The sequence below is a fragment of the Penicillium macrosclerotiorum genome (genome assembly GCF_028827735.1).
Source record: "Penicillium macrosclerotiorum strain IBT 26536 chromosome Unknown utg000006l_segment0_segment0, whole genome shotgun sequence".
In the NCBI taxonomy this organism is placed as follows: domain Eukaryota; kingdom Fungi; phylum Ascomycota; class Eurotiomycetes; order Eurotiales; family Aspergillaceae; genus Penicillium; species Penicillium macrosclerotiorum.
In genome coordinates, this window is record NW_026643085.1 from 4,007,088 (window position 1) to 4,024,548 (window position 17,461).

Genomic DNA, 17,461 nt, shown 5'->3' on the forward strand with positions numbered 1-17,461 from the left:
CTGTTGCTTCAAGCGCTCCGGCTTGCAAACTGTTCGATGGGGCTACGATAATTACGGTCAACGCAAGACGCGAAGTTATTCGGAATGGTTACGTTCGGGTCGACGGAGACAAGATTACGGCGGTTGGATCGGGCTCATATACAGGGGATTTGCCGATCGGAACATCTGTAATTGACTGCAGAGACAAAATTATCATCCCGGGACTCATCAATACGCACGCTCACGTGGTTCAATCCCTGCTCCGAGGACTGGCAGAGAATCTCCCGCTACATAATTGGTTGTGTGATGCAATTTGGCCATTGGAGGCATCCTTTGAGGGTGGTGATGGGGTTTGTGCAGCACGTCTGACGATGGCCGAAATGCTAAAGACAGGGACAACATGCTTCCTGGACCCAATGCTGACCTACCGTGCTGGATTTGATGGAATTTGTGAGGTGGTTGGTGAAATGGGCATTCGGAGCTGTCTTGTGTGTATTCAAACTCGTCCGCTTCTCCGCACGCAATAGCTAACAGTCCGTTTGACATGATCTAGGGAAAACTAGTCAAGTTCACCGAAACGAATCGGCAATTGTCGATCACGGATCCTCGAGATCAAGATCTATTGGCAATGTCAATTCCAGAGCTGATTATTGCGCATCAAAAACATCATACGAGCTACGAGGGCAGACTGCACGTCTGGGCAGCAGCGGGAACTCCTCGAGGAACGTCGATCTCGCACTATGTCGAGCTGGGCGAGACATGCGCCCAGAATGGTATCTCCATTACGATGCACTGTGCGGAGGCGCCAAGGGATCGGGAGATATATCACGACCACTATCACTGCAGCTCTATGGAGTTTATCCGAAATGCCAAACTCTGTCCACAGTCACGAATTTCCGAGGCCCAACAGGGCAAATTGTCGCATCGTCTTGTACTGGCGCACATGGTGAATCTCGACGAGGAGATTGACATCCCGCTCCTTGCATCCACGCAAACGACGGTGGCCCATAACCCATCTTCAAATCTCAAGTTGGCCTCCGGAGTAGCCCCGGTTCCACGCATGCTGTCTGCACCGTCGCCAGTAAATGTCTCTCTTGGAACCGACGGAGCGCCATGTTCCAATCACTATGATATGTTCCAAGAAATGCATTTAGCGGCGATTCTTCACAAAGGAGTCAACCATGATGCTAGCCTCATCCCTGCCGAGGTCGCGCTGGAGATGGCAACCATCAACGGTGCCAAGGCCCTGGGGATGGAGGATAATATTGGAAGTCTCGAGCCTGGCAAGAAGGCCGATTTTGTTGTCGTCAGCCCGTACGGGTATGGGGGACTAGGAGCAGTGCCCTGGGATCAACGATTGAGGACAGGTTGTGTGAGTCCGGTCACGACTGTGGTTCACGGCTGCACCGGACGAGACGTGGATATGACGGTGGTGAATGGTGAAATTCTGGTCCAAAATGGCAGACTGGCCAAAGGAGGAAGAGACAAAGAGACGGAAATTATCCGGATGGCCCAAGATGCAGTCGCAAATTTGCTTCTTCGCTGCAACCGTGATCGCCAACCAGGACAAGAGATTGGAGACAAACTAATGAAGCCCTGGTCGTATGTTTGAGTATTGGAGTCCACCCTACTGAGAGCAGCCCCACCATAGGTAGTTTTTCAGAAAGCAGATTGACCAAAAACACTGTCTACAACATCATTTTCATTTCCAGATCATTAGTAATAGCCTTCACCTGTCGGGAGACTTTGTTGGTGACAAAGAGACGACATTGTTGTGAATCGCCACCCCCACAGGAACAATATCAAGCCATCCATTGCGTGTTTTCAGGCCACTTCATTGACCACCAACCAGCCCCTCAACTTTCAAAAACGTTGATGAGAGCATGGTGGGTGCCTTCCTAGGAAAGCATTCCTCGGTATCAAATTTTCAGATTTTTGCTTGACCCTCGGTTGAGCCCAAATGGGACGAGTTGTAATCGTTGGAGCAGGTTGATAATGACCTCGGATTCGATTGAGATAATTGTGTACTAATAAATCATGGATGTCATAGGCCTCTATGGGCTCATTGCAGCCAAAACCTACTTGCAAGTCACCGGCGCCTACGATAAACCATGCAACGATGATGATTCGAAAGTGGTCATAGATGAGATGACCGAAGTCCCCGAGTGTTACACCCAAACCAAACAGACCTCGGTGGAATCACAAAACACCGTTCTTGTCATTGATGCTGCATCAGATATTGGGGGCACCTGGGCAGCAGAGAGGCTGTACCCCAACCTGCTCAGTCAGAACTCATATGGATTGTATGAGTTCAGTGATCTGCCACTGTTAGATGTGGTGCCAGAAGACAAAGAGGGTGCAGGAAAACGGTTTATTGCTGGATGGAAGATAAATCACTATTTACAGGCCTGGGTCGCTAAATGGAATCTGAAAAAGCATATCAGATTGAAGTGGAAGGTGATTATGGCTCCTTTCATTGCGACCATCTCTCTCACGTTGACTAGGTCAATCGTATTCGCCGTCTTCAGAGTAAAGAATGGGAGCTCAATGTCAGCATCGGAACAGGCTCACCTCATGAGACACAACTTATCTGCGATAAACTCATCCTCGCGACGGGTCTGACATCGGTTCCAAGCATTCCAAGTCCGGGGATTCCAGAGGCAACAAGAAAGAGCCCTCGTCGTGTTATTCATGCCAAAGATATCGGTCACTGGGCTCGGGAGATTCTGGGATATGAACCGATACCTCTCATCGGAGATTCTCAAGCTCAAGAAACAGTATCTCAAATTTCTAGGTCAGATTTAAAAATGCGCTCCGTTGTTATCTACGGCGGAGCCAAATCATCTTTTGACCTAGTGCATTTCTTCGCCAAGCTTCATCAGGTTGATCCTGCATTGCACCTAAAGACTGTCTCGAAGGACCCGGTCCAAGTCCATTGGATTATACGAGATAACGGCAATGGTCCAGCGTGGATGGCATCTCCAACTTCGAAACTCCCAAACGGGAAGGAGGTGGCCAGTGACAAGGCTGCAAGCACTAGATTTCTTCACTATCTGGACCCCGCTTGCTACGAGATCCCTAAAAAACTCTCCTTTAGTCGCATCCAACCATTTCCAGGTTGGAAGTGTCATATGGAGGGCTCATGGCTGGCTCGGCTACTACATGGAAATCCTCTCGGTCGATGGTGGATTCGATCCTTCTGGAGCTCGGTCGATATCAATCTAGAGGAGTTTGCGCAGTATAAATCGGAGCCGAAGATGCAATTACTTCGACCAAAAAACAGGCGAGTGGATGGATTGACAAGATTCAAAACATGACGCATTACTGACATTGCAAAGCGTCGTTTCTTGTGCCTCTGGGATCGGGATCGCCAACCAGCCTGATCTATGGGAGACCGTCAAATCCCCACACGTGAACATTTACCGGTCGGTCATCACCAGTATTTCCGAACACAGCGTGGAAGATGGTGCTGAGCTTGGAGATGGCGTCATGATACATCTTGAGGATGGTGTTTGCATTCCCAATGTGGATTTAGTGGTACATGCCACTGGCTACAAGCCGGTAATCCCCATCACGTTTTGCCCTCCGAAACTTCGTCTTGAATTGGGCCTATCCGGTCTGGTAAGACCGCAAAAAAAAATAGAGACAGCTGAATTAACAGAGATGTACGATCCAGTTGAGCTTCCCCTTGATCTCGCGACCAAGGAATACCTTCAGGCTTGGAAGCCTTCAGACCAGGAGGCGGAGCTTGTGGCAAGAAAGACCTTGGCTGCGGCAGGGTGCATTCCACTTGATAGAAAGACACCATCATGGGCCGGTGAGAAGCAAATACTCCCGTACCGTCTCTTCCGTCGTATGGTTGCCCCAAAGCTGGTGGCAGAGGGCGATCGCTCATTTGCAACCATCGGGGTTATTATGACATCCACAATTGCTGTGGTCGCTGAGGTCCAGGCCCTCTGGATCACAGCATTTTTAACAGGTGGATTCGACCAACCCTTCACCGAAACTAGACCGGAGTATCCTCCAGCACTTTCTCTGGGAGGATTATCTGAAATGATGATGAACAAAATCATTTCAGAGGAGGTTGCGCTTGGTTCGCTCACAGGTCCAACAGGTCTGGAGGTCGACGCGATACATGTATGTTGTCTGGGATCCCGTTCGAAGGTAACATTGGCTGTATCTAACCTAACATAGTATAATGATATGATTATGCGCGACTTGGGGTTAAATCCATACCGCTTGGGAGGAAGGTTGGTGAAGGAACTTATGGGGGTGTACGAGCCATGCGCTTATGCTGGGATAGTCGAGGAATGGAGGAACAACCGGAGATCCACAACGTCGCCAGCATAGGAGTAAATACAGCGCCAATCAAGTACCAAAATACCTTTTCCAGAGAGTACCGCGTAGTGAGGAGCAAGAAGCGAGCACTCCATAGCACCCAATGGTCTGTTTCGCCAGAACCACGTATGTTCCGGAGGCCATGTGATTATCCACGTGACCGGTGCGTAGGCCTTCCTCTTTCGTGGCACCCGCAATTGCCCCGATTTTCCTTCTCCGCACACGACGGCCATGGCCGACGCTTCCAAACAGAGCGCCCGAAGGCTCACCAGATGCCGAACGGGATGTATGCGATGTCGTATACGAAGACGGAAGTGTATGTGGACGAAGGGACTGAGACGCTTGACCCTGTCAGAGTTGAGTGCTAACTGATTCGATCTATAGGCGACGAAGGCAAACCACGTTGCCGCAATTGCGTCGACCGCAATTTTCAGTGCCAATATGGCCCTCAATTGAGCTTTCTGACTAAGAATGCGCAAACTGTACAGGCATCGGAGGTTGGGGGTGTATCTGCAGCCTACGGGGCCATTCGTGTATGCACTTAAGAAAACACCACGTAAGCAGCCATACTAATAAAGCCTTAGTTTGTCAACGAAGAGCCTGAGAAGGAGAAGGCCGATGAACTGGAGAAGGCAAGAGAAGAATCTCTTGCCCCAGAAAATGAGCTACAAGAATCCTATAAAAATACAGAGCCAGGTAAAGAGAATCGCGTGCAAGAGTCGAGTACTCAGTTGCCACTGTGGCCAACCGATGCCATATCCTCCGCTCATGCGATTTTAAACCCCACAACGACGACATTTAGTCACAATGATGAATCGGCGGTTGCTGGACTACTGGCATTGGGAACAAGTGCCACTGAAATGATAGGACCCGAGCTGAGCGTGTCAGACTTTACGTTTTCATCTCCAGCGAAAGAGCTCGCAAATCAAGACACGTCACCTGCACAGGGACCTGGACCTTCAATGGCATTTTCTCCAATTCAACTTCCTCAGCATGCACCAATAAGCCCCGAAGCTCCGTTAACCGAACCACTCGAGCTGTTGCGCCACTATCGCTATCATGTAGCTCCTTGGGTAAGTGCAACCAAGGTCAACTAGAATCTTCTAAACTTAACTCATCTTTCAGTTGGATATTTGTGATTTAGGACAAATTTTTGGAATCCAAGGCCTACAACTTGCAATGGTATCCCAACCTGTTTGGGGTTCCTTACTGGCTCTCTCGGAAGCGTCGATGAACCTATTATGGCCATCTGTGTCCCATGATGGAACCGAGAAGATGACCGAGGTACATCGAAGCTCAGATATTGATATGGATATAACTACAAGGTCATTTTTACGCGTTTTAGATGACACGAAAAGCCTCATTACGAATATTCCAAGAGCTTGGGCCTCGCAAAGGGGAAATAACAAAGATATTTTGGAAGCACTTATTCCACATACGGCTGATAGAAATTTCTGCTCCGCAATGTACTGGTTATTTGCCAGAATCGGCACGTCTTCCAAGTATTCTACAACTGAGATTGGACATCGCTAACAGTTCACTCCAGATCTTGGTGCAGCGCTGGCGACTGATACTCGTGTCCAAATACCACTACCCCTGTCCGCGCCATACTATCCAGGCGGTGATTATGGCGGTGATCCGTTTGGTCTAGTCTTTTCATATGCCAATCGCCCACTCTGGCTTTGTGGGCAATCAATAAACTTTATCCACAGTGAGAAACCATCACCGCAAATTCCCCCACTTCATGTCTGGATGCAGCTTGTCGAGGAGCTTGAGCAATGGTACCAAGACCGCCCGCAAGGGTTTCAGCCCATGCTGGAACTTGAAGTTGATGATCAGGCCGTCGACCAGCGGCAAAGCTTTCCCATTGTACTTTTCGCCAATGGGGCCGGGGTTTTCGCCAACCAGCTATATCATACTGCCATGTTGCTCCTATTACATAGCCGGCCACGAACGGCGTGTATTGCCGAGTTCCCTTCCGCGACAATGTCCTCCCTTTGGCATGCGCAACGGATCTGCAGCATCGCCATTAATAATGAAAGACGGGAATGCTGGGACCCCTGCCTTCTAGCATCTTTTCTTGTGGCGGCTCGTCGCATGACCCACGAATCACAGCAGCAGGAAATTTTGCGAGGGATTGAGCGTATCCGCAGAGTGACTGGATGGGATGCTAGCGACCTAGTTTGTGATCTTCAAGCGGAGTGGGGCTTGCTTGAGACGTAGACCATTCGGTCACCGTCGAGACCGGGTGATTAATATCAAATATAACGGTGCCTTCACCCAGCCGCTGGTAACTGACATTGGCCTGATTTTCGGCCCCGTCGTGGTACTTGGTAACCCCAAGCGAGCTCGAGATCCCGGATACGCCAGCAAGCACCCCATCCTGTCTCCGCTTCTATCTTCCTGATAAGTTCCACGATGATAGCATGCTCGGAGACGTGACTAAAGAGACGACCAGCAATCCAAAGCGGCTGGATGGCATTGTTGAGGCAGCCTTGATGGGGGTTTGCCAGGGAGATGCCACAGACTCGTCGAGCATGCCATAGAGCCGAGACGATCTGTGCGGATTGCAGTTTGATGTTTTTGGGCTGTATATTCAGGAGAAGAATGCAGGCGGTATGGTACAGTTGGTTTGAAGAGATGGCCGCCCAATGCAAAAAGAGCATATGTGGGAATGGTTTAGTCTGAGTGGTATGGACGGGCAGCAATTCCGATGGTCGACTCTCGCACCATTGTTGCAGGTCTTCCCAGAGGTGCAGCCAGCGTCGATTGAATGTTTCGCCTGTGCATTCATTCTGTACAGCTAATTCCACAAATTGAGTGCGATCCGAAACCAATTCACAGGTTTTTGCACACAAATAGACCGCATAGTTGGCATGCATATCTGGAGAACGGGCCGCCTGGAATAACTGAGCAGCGTCGTCTTCATGGCAATTCGGGGCCAGCCATTTGCGAGGACGAAGAAGGGTACTTTGAGTTCCATCTGATATCAAAGCACCGCATAAATCTAATTGAATATGTCAGTCAGTAATCCAGATAGAGATCCCGAGATATTGATTCATACCCATTCGCACATAGCACCAAAATACAGCTTGCAGCAGGCCACTACTAAACCCGTGAATTCCAAAGGCATCAAAAAGGGCCGTGCATCCTTCCAGGTGACGCCGCCAGTCCTGTGCTCTTGCAGACATCATCTCCAGACAGCAGAGCAGCACACAGGCAGCGATGACTTTGGGGTCGCGCATCTGCAACAAAGGACTAAGTAGCCGAATGGCCTCTTGATATAGCTCGATACTATCAAAAGAGTTCTGAATGCCCTCTTTTCGTTCCATCTGTCGGGCAGAGATCGCAAGGATTGCATTGAGAAGGGCGGGGAACGTGCGAGCGAGGGCCGGGATTTGGACGCGAAAGGTGCATTGCGAGTCAAACATGTCCAGCTATCGGAGTTATCAGCTAGCTTCAATTATCTCAACAGAGTTGGAATTTTGTGCCGTTGGGCATTTGCCCTTCCCTATTAGACGGCACCAATCCTGCTCTGCTAGACGGAGTCACATACCCATGGTGCCACTTGTCCCACATAATTTTTCAAGTATTCAACTCGCCGAGCGCTCGAGAGAGCCGGTCGACCTGGAAGCCGCTCCTTGATCCGCTGAGCATACGTTTCCTCATTTTCCACGATATCCTGCGCATTCGTATCCGGAGTTGCCGCCCGCGTCGGGGCTGCAGACTGGGCAATCGTGAATAGCATGCAGCGCAGTTCCTCCTGGGATGCCAGGAAGCCTGGATCATGCGCGAACCCATCATGGCCCCAGCTTGCCGTGCCCAGTGGAGACGGAAATGCAGGCCCATCCGTCGAGTCAGACGGAGTATATGCAGGGGCGTGTTGCGGTTGGACCCAGTCATGGTTCACGTTCATGGCGGGCGCATATGCGGGTGGTGACGAGAGACCCGGTGCGCCCTCAAGTTCGGTTTGGAATGGCACCTCCCCAGTCAGTCGCCGGCGTTTGGGGTGGGGATACATGGTGGGTGTGGCATGATCTTGGGGTTGATGTTGGATGTGAGGTCGGAAATTGGAGGAGATCGCGGGTTTTGTGGGGAAATCGAAGTCGAGTCCAATCTCGGGCAAACCTCCGCAGCCGCAGTTGGACTCCGACAATTATATATTTCCGTGAAACTCGATATATCGTCGATTCTTCTGACAAACAGACAGTAAACAACTCAATACCCCGGTATAATTACCCACACTATCTTACTAAATACATTATACGACCAGCTAAACTACAGTTACTATGTATTAGGTATCTTCGGTTGTACGAGCGGCATCTATACACCTCGATCGTCCACGATTCACGTCCCAATCGAAGTGACATGCAGGGTCATGCTCAGTCCAGTCCGTGTGTTTATTGTGTCCAGTTCCACGCCGATCATTCCGATCTCCAACAGGAACCAATCGCCCTTCTGAAAAGAAGGAGGCCCTGGCCCCTGCAATGTAGTTGACCTGGCCCTGCGAGCATGCAAGGGATAACCCTTCTGACCAGGCTGGCTGCAGCCAATAAACAAATACATATTCCCCAGACGCCCCCCCCGAGGTAAATAGTCACGAACAGCTCTAGTTCGAGTCGCTCGCTGGAATTAGAACTTCAAATTGCACATCATGTACGGCGCCAAACAGCTCCTGCTGAGCTTGCTGGTGATGTCGGTCTCAGCAACGGAGACTGCCAAGAAGACTATGGTAAGCGCAATCTTTCTGGTCATCAATCCTTGGCCTGTGATCCTAGATGGACGGTTCTGAGAGCAATTTTATCTAACTCCGCGGCTGGAAGGTTGGTCTGGAGACCGAAAAATCTAGTTACGGCAAGGATGTGGAGCTAGATGATTGTGTTGAACTGGACGAGGAGTAAGTCGTTTTAGTCCCATCCGGAGCTCAGGGCTTCCATCTGAAGGTTTTACACAGTGAGGTGTTTACAATCTCGATCCGCAAACACTGTCGCGTTTTCACGTAAGTTGGACTAGCACCAGGCAGGACACTTGCTTGGTTCCGTTGACCCTTGACACCGGATTCTTACGATATGCTAGGGGACCATTGTGCACCGGTCGGAACACTCTTCTCAGCCCTGGAGACCATTCGAATGACGATCCCGTGCCGATTACTTCGATCTACTGCCATGCGAAGACACCCTTTTGAAAATATATCTCCATCGATTTCCTTGTCAGCGATAGCACAATGGGATCTCGTTCCATCAAAGGAACATTTCATTGGCTCTCTCATAGACACCAAGATACCAGCAATAGACATAGCAATATTACAATGGGCCGAATACCAACGATGTGCGATTCCCAACTAATATGCAGATTCAATTGGGCACTTAAGAGGTATCTATATGGCGTTGCAGATTAGAGCGTTCTAGTGTTCATTTCCAGGTCCATGGAGCTATATGATGTATAGATGGGCATTGTGTAGAGTTTATAACGAGGCGTTCTCTTCGTCCACCACCAACACCTTGATGCTCCCATTCCGCGTATCAGCACACAAATGCAGCGCATCCTCAGCCTTTTCTAGAGGAAACACGTGTGAGACAAGCTTCTTCAAATCTAGGATTCCACCACTTAAACATTGGATAGCGGGGGGCCAAGTGTCGCGATAGCGATTGATGAAGCGAAGATCAATCTGGAAGAGACTCGTTGGTTAGATGAGTACTCCAATGACAATGTATATAGTTCATACCTCGGCCAATGAAATATGCATGAAAGGCAGGTTGTTCATGATTGCCTTTCCCACCCCAATGACCATAACGGTACCGCCTCGCCTCGCGGTGTATGCTGCAGTGCACACACTGCTTTCAACACCTGTACACTCAAGCACAGTCTCTGGCGCAGTATATTCGGTTGGTCCAAAGAGAGCCCGAATAGCCTCCGCATTACCCTGGGCGTCCTTTGACCGGTCTACCTGATAGGTGATGCAAGAGGGAACAAGGTCCTTGGCAAACGCCAGCCGAGATGGCTCTAAGTCGGTAATCACAATAGGATGGGCACCCGAGGCGCGGGCCGCGGCCAGTGCAATCAATCCAATAGGCCCAGCACCACAGACCACAACGCCGCGACCCAGACTGAGTCCTGCTGTCTTAATACCATGCATTACCACCGACAGTGGTTCGAGAAGCGCTCCTTCGGCAAAGCTGACATTGTCCGGAAGTTTATGTAGCCATTTAGCGGGATGAACTTTGTAGCGTTGGATTGTACCATGATAAGGGTAAACGCCTGCAAATTGAACATCTTCGCACAAATTATATCGTCCTTCGTCGCACAGGAAGCAGTGCTCACATGGAACACCCGGTTCAACGGCGACGCGATCACCTAGGATTCAAATACACATTAGTGACATGGGATTCACATGGACATTCGTTCCAAATAGGCCAAGATTGTATTATTACCAGGCTTGAGATGGCTCACACCCTCACCACACTGCAATACAATCCCAGAAGCCTCATGGCCGATGATACAATCTCCCTCAAACACCAATGATCCAATTCGGCCAGTCTTCCAGAAATGAATGTCGGACCCGCAAATACCAGTCGCTTTGATATGCACAAGCACCTCTCCTTGGCCTGGCGCATAGATTGGTGCCTCTACAGCCTTCAGCTGATGGTCAGCCGTCACTTGTAAGGACGGGTTGGGGTGCGAGGCTGTGATGACGCGCTTCTGGAGCGACTTGGTCACGACAGCAGCGGGATGGTCCAGCTGATCCACAAGTACTGACGGGGCCATTTTCTCTCTGTCAAAGAGGGTGTAGTAGTATGTGGGGGAAGGTGGAAATTTTCACCGGACAAGGCATTTCTTAAGTACCCCCGTCGTCTGCAAAGCATGCTCTTTCGATCGCATGGCGCGCTGGCGGAGGGTTGCAACTACTGAATTCGTCGGCGGCGGTTCACATTACCTCATTCGTCACTTGCCCGAACGGGTTGTGTTTGTCGACTTCGCCGCGTCGTCTATTTGAAGGCCGCTGACCCAGCCAGAACTTTTAGTTCAAAAGACTTCTGGAAGAGGCAAATACGCCAAATTTTGTCGAAATCCAGCGCCATCATGACTGTCACTCCCAATGGCGTCCAAAAGGCAGTGCCTTCCGCACTCCCATTGGTCCAACAACTATCCAAGGATCATGACCTCGTCCTCAAGACTTTCCGTCTTCTGATTGCAGATCTCTGCCAGCAATTCGGCGGTGGCCATCCGGGGTATGTTTATCATCTGTTTCCAATGAGTGTGCTCATCTTGTGGCCCTAATCTGTTTACTGACCTGAAAATAGAGGTGCTATTGGCATGGCCGCGATTGGAGTCTCGCTCTGGAAGTATGTGATGCACTATGCCCCGCATACCCCGAACTTCTTCAACCGAGATCGCTTTGTTCTCTCAAACGGTATGTCTGAATATTGTCGGAGCAGGAAAACCCACAGATAGATCTGACAATGCGTGATAATGCCAGGACATACCTGTCTCTTCCAATACAGCTTCCTTCACCTGACCGGATACAAGGCCATGACATTTGACCAGCTCAAGTCCTACCACTCAGACCGGGTGGATGCGCTTTGCCCCGGGCATCCCGAGATTGAACATGAGGGAATTGAAGTCACCACGGGTCCTCTAGGCCAAGGCATTGCCAATGCGGTTGGCCTTGCCATGGCGACGAAGAACCTCGCCGCAACCTACAACCGCCCAGGATACGACGTGGTCAATAACCACACCTGGTGCATGATTGGTGATGCCTGTCTGCAAGAAGGTGTGGGACTTGAGGCAATATCATTCGCGGGTCACTTGCGCTTAAATAATCTCACCGTCATATATGATAACAATCAGATCACTTGTGACGGATCGGTCGACCTGACCAACACTGAGGATGTAAACGGAAAGATGCGTGCTTGTGGCTGGGATGTGATCGACGTTCAGGATGGTTGCTTCGATATTGAAGGAATTGTCCGTGCCTTGGAGCAGGCTCGTGCGTCCAAGGACAAGCCGACTTTCATCAATGTTCGAACTGTCATTGGTCTGGATAGTCATGTTGCTGGTACTGCCGTGGCACACGGTGCTGCATTTGGTGTCAACAGTGTGGCAGACATGAAGACACTATATGGTTTCAAACCAGAGGAACACTTCGTTATTGGAGAGACTGTCCGCCAGTTTTTCCAGGATCTCCCGGCTCGTGGTGAAAAATGGGTATCAGAATGGAACCAACTCGTTGCTTCATATAAGTCTGAATTCCCGGAGCTGGGTGCCGAGTTTCAGGCCCGTATCAAAGGCGAACTGCCCGTGAACTGGCAGCAGAATATTCCGACTAGCTTTCCGGAGAAGCCAACGGCTTCTCGCGCCTCCTCTGGTCTGGTGTTTAACCCGATCGCTAAGGAGGTAAAGAACTTCATGGTAGGAACGGCTGATCTATCTCCATCTGTTAACATGATCTGGCCTGGAAAGGTCGACTTCCAAAATGTGAGTGTCGCCTACCTCCTGGAACATATCTGCTTCAATGATTTTAACTCGATCAAACAGCCTGACCTGAAGACCAACTGTGGCATCAATGGCAATTACTCCGGCCGTTATATCCACTACGGTGTTCGTGAGCATGCGATGTGTGCCATCTCTAATGGCCTAGCTGCCTATTCTCCCAACACCTTTATCCCTGTCACCTCCTCCTTTTTCATGTTTTACCTCTATGCAGCTCCGGCCGTTCGAATGGGTGCCCTGCAGCATCTACAAGTTATCCATGCCGCTACCCACGATTCTATTGGCATGGGTGAGGATGGTCCGACCCATCAGCCCATTGAGCTAGCTGCCCTCTATCGCGCTATGCCAAATATACTCTATATTCGTCCTGGTGATAGTGAGGAGACAGCCGGGGCCTGGATAGCTGCTATCGGAGCCAAAAAGACTTCGACCATCATTTCCACTTCGCGTCATGCCCTGCCACAACTTCCACAGACTCGCCGCGATGGCGTCGCGCATGGCGCCTATGTTCTCTTAGAAGATGAATCCGCCGCTGTAACACTGGTTGGCGTTGGTGCCGAGCTGTCCTTTGCTTTAGAAGTCGCCCAGAAACTGAAGGCAGAGAGGGGCGTTAGCGCTCGGGTGATCAGCTTTCCTTGCCAACGTCTGTTTGAGCAACAATCTTTGGAGTATAAGCGAGATGTTCTTCGTCGTCACCGCGGGATCCCTGCAGTCGTCATTGAGCCTTATGCTCCGAACGGCTGGGAGCGCTACGCCGATGCCGGCATTTGTGTCAAGCGCTTTGGCCACAGCCTGCCTGGAAAGGCTGCTTACAAGTTCTTCGGTTATGAAATCGACACTCTAACGGCCAAGGTGGCGGGCTACCTTGATCAGTTGAAGAGTGACGATCTTCTTCGCAATGAATTCACCGAGCTATAATGTTCAGGATGTTCTTTAGAGGTAGATAGCATATATAGACTGGAAAGGGAAATTTACGATTATTTTTTGAGTTAAATTCATGTAATATGGTGACTAGCAATTTTATTCAGAATAATTTGTCGGCTCTTTATTGAAATGACCAATATTCGTGTGTCGAATAATTGGCGAACCACCATGTGACGCAAGAAGTAGCCACAGATCATCATGTAGGCAACCACTTTGTACAGAGCCTAAAGGGGACTTAAATGAAAACTTTTGGTGTGGCACTAAGTTGCTACGGATTCGGTTCGATTGGATTGAGAATTATTCTGTTCAGCCATATCCGGAGCTATCTAACGGACAAATTGGAGAATTGTGGAGAAAAGTACAGTACTGTATTGACCCGATTGTGGAGAAGCTTTTGCTCCACCTGGGTTGGCTGGACCGAATTCGGTAGTTGGAAGCGCCTACACATCGGCTAGTCCCCGAAAATTTAGCGGGGATTGGACAAATGTGGCGTCCTCGGGATGTCTACCCCACGTTGAAATGAAGGCCGGGTCAATACATAATGTAGCATTAAGGATGTTTGAACGGCTCGAACCAAGTGCTGATAAGCTGGTTGAAAAGAGAAAAAAAGAAGATATTCTGATTTTTAAACACGGGCCTGGGAGCACGGTCCCCTGCTTTGAGAAAGGATTTTTGGATTTTGTTGGATAAGTCTGTTGACTGTCCTTTAATCCACATCTTAAAGACTAACTACGTGTTCTCATTATCCAATGAGAATAGTTGTGCATTCTCATATATCGAACTCTTCATTCCAATCTATCAATGATCTACTAATGGCGAGACTTTAAATATTGGGCAAAATTTGTGTTTTATTTGAACAATTATGGTCCTCAGACTTTGTAGTTTCGCGAGGAATTTCGAAATGCTATTCAAGATGCTGTTCACGAAGGTTCTCTTCATATGGCTTTATAAAATGCTTCTTGAGATTCGCCACCACTTCAGTCTTCTCGCTGCTGTAGCCCCTTTACTCTCTTACAACTTGTACTCAGGTACATCTAATGGTAAGCCATGAGCAAGTGTGCGAAATGGCATTTGCAAAACATGAACGTCCGGGTTTTGGCCCATATTGGTGTTAGGTACTGTATATCGTGATACCACAGGGCACGGGTGATGTGCTGCCTAGCTCACTAGGGTAAGCACAGCGACCACAGACCATGATCAAACTGCTCATTGAGCAAGGTACAATGATCAATGAGCGGAAGCACAACCAAAGCATTCAGAATTAAAAAAATAGGGATTATGGCATCTAGCGGGTTATGTAGCCCACAAGTTTCTATGCCAGCCTCGGATTGAGAAATCTTCTACCCATAAGTGCCGAAGTTTTTGGGAAAATTCACCACTTCGGAATGGTTAATAAAACAACAGCCTCAGTCACCTGTTCGTGGATTGTTATTAAATACAGAGCATAATGAAGTACTGGGTAGAGAAGAACTAATATAGTGGTTGGCTCCAAGACTCACTGTGTTGCATATGAAATGTTATCGAAACAACCTGAGTAATCGCTGAGCTCCATTCCATACAACAAGAAAGTAAGTGAGCATGACATCAAGGAATCCCTTCAAAGTGACGGCATTCCGATTGGGGGAAAATATGGCTAAAACATAAACTCTGGTACAAACAGGGTATATAGGGTGCTGGATGAAACAGATTTTGATGGCACACATCATATTGTTTCAAATTCTTCCCTGGCCGAAGCGAAAAATATTCCAGCGGCGACCTCGGAGAGATCTCGATCGTTGCGTAATCTCTGAATTTCGCGTATTGACATGATCAATATCGTAGGGATTGGCCTCGTAAACCGTGTCAATTCTCTCGAGTGTTGATTGAGAGGAGATTGACTCGCAAGTCATGGATCTTTCAGCAGGTTCGACAATGGGTTCATTATCGGCAGTTGGCTGAACTTCAGTTTCAATTTTCTTCAAAGTGTTTGGATTGTCGTCTTGACGTGCCTTTTGAGCCAAGGAACGCATAAAGTCATCCGCTTCTGCAGCATACTTGCATTTGCGGCGAATTGCAGGTCCGAAGTGGTAGAAGATGAATGGAAATGGAACGCATGCAAGTGCCAAAAATGCCGGAATGCAGGAAGCCCAATGGATTCCAAGATTCTGATACATGTAAGTTGTAAAAAGTGGGAAGCCGGCTCCAAAACACGAACGGATGATAGAGTTGGCAGCAAGAACTGAAGCTGCGTAAATGGTGTAGGCGTCGATAAGATAATTCATGATTCCCAAGAAAACCAAAACCATGCCGAATCCGAAGGGCGCCGTTGCGAGAACGCACACAATCCAAGGAATTGACGCATAATTGGTCCAAGCGAACCAGAATAGGCCGATCGGAATAGCCAATCCACCAAGGATGGATGGTGGGAGTCGTGCTTCAGGTGGTGCAAATCCATTATGTTTCTCATGAATTCGAATATAGCGTTTATTGTCGTACATATTAAGACCAACTGCTATCATCATCCCTATCATGACGGCGAGGAAAGGTAGGCTGCCCACACCCTCACTCCATCCCCGAATTTCTTGAAAAATGATGGGGAAGGCGTCAAAAAGCATGTAGAGGGTTCCGTAAACAATTGCCATGTATAATGAAAGCAGGAAAACAATAGGCTCGGAGAACAAGAGAATCCAGGGTCGACTTAATGCGGCACTGAAAGCATCTCGAGCGGAAACTTTACCGCGATGAATATCCACTTTGCTGCGATATACACGGCCTGTGATAGAACATAAGCGATCAGCTCTTTTCCGAAGTAAAACAGGGGTGTAGGTCTCAGGGATACACAGTCCTTCGATCATCCAGATCAGACCTGTAAAGACCGCTAAGAATCCTTGAACCCAACGCCACCCAGCATTTTCTCCTAGAAATCCACCAATTACTGGACCTAGCGTAGGGCCAAGGAAGGGTGCGCCGGCGAAGAGACTGGTTGCCAGTCCGCGTTGATCTGCGGAGAAGATGTCCGCAATAACCCCCCAGCATTGGTAAATGGAGAGGAGCCAAAGGAGCCGGCCAAGAATCGGAGAATGATCAAGGTCCAAATGTTTTTAGAGCCGGCGGCACCGGCACAGAACACCGACAACGCAAGAAATGTAACTAGAAAGACAATTTGACGTCCGAAGATTTCACTCAAGGGTGCCCAGAGCAGCGGACCGACAGCGAACCCAAGTACAAACAGAGAGACACCCAAAGTCGCCACTTCTTGACTGACTTCGAGGTCATTAAGTACCTCTGATATGCCACCTGCATAAGCAGAAGAAGCCAATGACACTGCCAATGTAGCGAATGCAACAAGAATGGTATAAAGCCATTTCAGACGAATGTCGAATTCCATTGGGTTCCGAGGATCGTTCGGAATCCATTCGACGACGTAGGGGTCTTCTTCGGATCCAGACCCGGCATAGTCAAAGTCGATGATCTCTTGGGTGACCACACCTTGGTCAGTCAAAATTCGCCAATACGGTATCCGTGTTGGATGGTGCATTTCGGCCCGATCGGCTGCCGTCCGGGGCATCGTGAAATGCAAGTTTGGAGGAGGTTGCAATTGCCAGGTAAAACCAACCAAAGCGAGAGACCCAGGCTTAAAGGAGGAGCTATCTTCTATTAAGTGGTTGATCTAACAGCTAAGACATCTATGCTTATCATGAACTGCATGGCCCCTAATCAGAAAAAACAGGATCGAAAATGCTGATTGCTC

General features: G+C 49.2%; 8 protein-coding genes across 8 annotated transcripts; 5 read left to right on the top strand and 3 right to left on the bottom strand.

The window, feature by feature from the left end:
* Positions 1-14: 14 nt before the first annotated feature.
* Positions 15-1,591, top strand: N7462_006726 (amidohydrolase; the record flags this gene model as incomplete). Its single annotated transcript, XM_057078444.1, has 2 exons — positions 15-467; positions 533-1,591. Coding segments are annotated over 2 exons (1,512 nt in total), but the record flags the coding sequence as incomplete, so codon positions are not given.
* A 425-nt stretch (positions 1,592-2,016) lies between these two features.
* Positions 2,017-5,414, top strand: N7462_006727 (uncharacterized protein; the record flags this gene model as incomplete). Its single annotated transcript, XM_057078445.1, has 4 exons — positions 2,017-2,436; positions 2,508-3,217; positions 3,318-4,155; positions 4,902-5,414. The coding sequence occupies 4 exons, from the start codon at positions 2,017-2,019 to the stop codon at positions 5,412-5,414; spliced, it is 2,481 nt and encodes an 826-aa protein (XP_056934025.1).
* A 655-nt stretch (positions 5,415-6,069) lies between these two features.
* N7462_006728 (uncharacterized protein) lies at positions 6,070-6,540 on the top strand (the record flags this gene model as incomplete). Its single annotated transcript, XM_057078446.1, has 1 exon — positions 6,070-6,540. The coding sequence occupies one exon, from the start codon at positions 6,070-6,072 to the stop codon at positions 6,538-6,540; it is 471 nt and encodes a 156-aa protein (XP_056934026.1).
* A 53-nt stretch (positions 6,541-6,593) lies between these two features.
* On the bottom strand, positions 6,594-8,338 carry N7462_006729 (uncharacterized protein; the record flags this gene model as incomplete). Its single annotated transcript, XM_057078447.1, has 3 exons — positions 6,594-7,324; positions 7,382-7,754; positions 7,874-8,338. The coding sequence occupies 3 exons, from the start codon at positions 8,336-8,338 to the stop codon at positions 6,594-6,596; spliced, it is 1,569 nt and encodes a 522-aa protein (XP_056934027.1).
* Positions 8,339-8,971: 633 nt separating this feature from the next.
* On the top strand, positions 8,972-9,502 carry N7462_006730 (uncharacterized protein; the record flags this gene model as incomplete). The annotated part of the gene is made up of 4 exons (XM_057078448.1): positions 8,972-9,049; positions 9,141-9,214; positions 9,272-9,316; positions 9,394-9,502. The coding sequence occupies 4 exons, from the start codon at positions 8,972-8,974 to the stop codon at positions 9,500-9,502; spliced, it is 306 nt and encodes a 101-aa protein (XP_056934028.1).
* Positions 9,503-9,781: 279 nt separating this feature from the next.
* On the bottom strand, positions 9,782-11,082 carry N7462_006731 (NAD(P)-dependent alcohol dehydrogenase; the record flags this gene model as incomplete). Its single annotated transcript, XM_057078449.1, has 3 exons — positions 9,782-9,985; positions 10,043-10,671; positions 10,749-11,082. The coding sequence occupies 3 exons, from the start codon at positions 11,080-11,082 to the stop codon at positions 9,782-9,784; spliced, it is 1,167 nt and encodes a 388-aa protein (XP_056934029.1).
* Positions 11,083-11,397: 315 nt separating this feature from the next.
* N7462_006732 (transketolase family protein) lies at positions 11,398-13,725 on the top strand (the record flags this gene model as incomplete). The annotated part of the gene is made up of 3 exons (XM_057078450.1): positions 11,398-11,546; positions 11,619-11,728; positions 11,795-13,725. The coding sequence occupies 3 exons, from the start codon at positions 11,398-11,400 to the stop codon at positions 13,723-13,725; spliced, it is 2,190 nt and encodes a 729-aa protein (XP_056934030.1).
* A 1,718-nt stretch (positions 13,726-15,443) lies between these two features.
* On the bottom strand, positions 15,444-17,278 carry N7462_006733 (MFS transporter; the record flags this gene model as incomplete). The annotated part of the gene is made up of 2 exons (XM_057078451.1): positions 15,444-16,689; positions 16,737-17,278. The coding sequence occupies 2 exons, from the start codon at positions 17,276-17,278 to the stop codon at positions 15,444-15,446; spliced, it is 1,788 nt and encodes a 595-aa protein (XP_056934031.1).
* Positions 17,279-17,461: the final 183 nt, after the last annotated feature.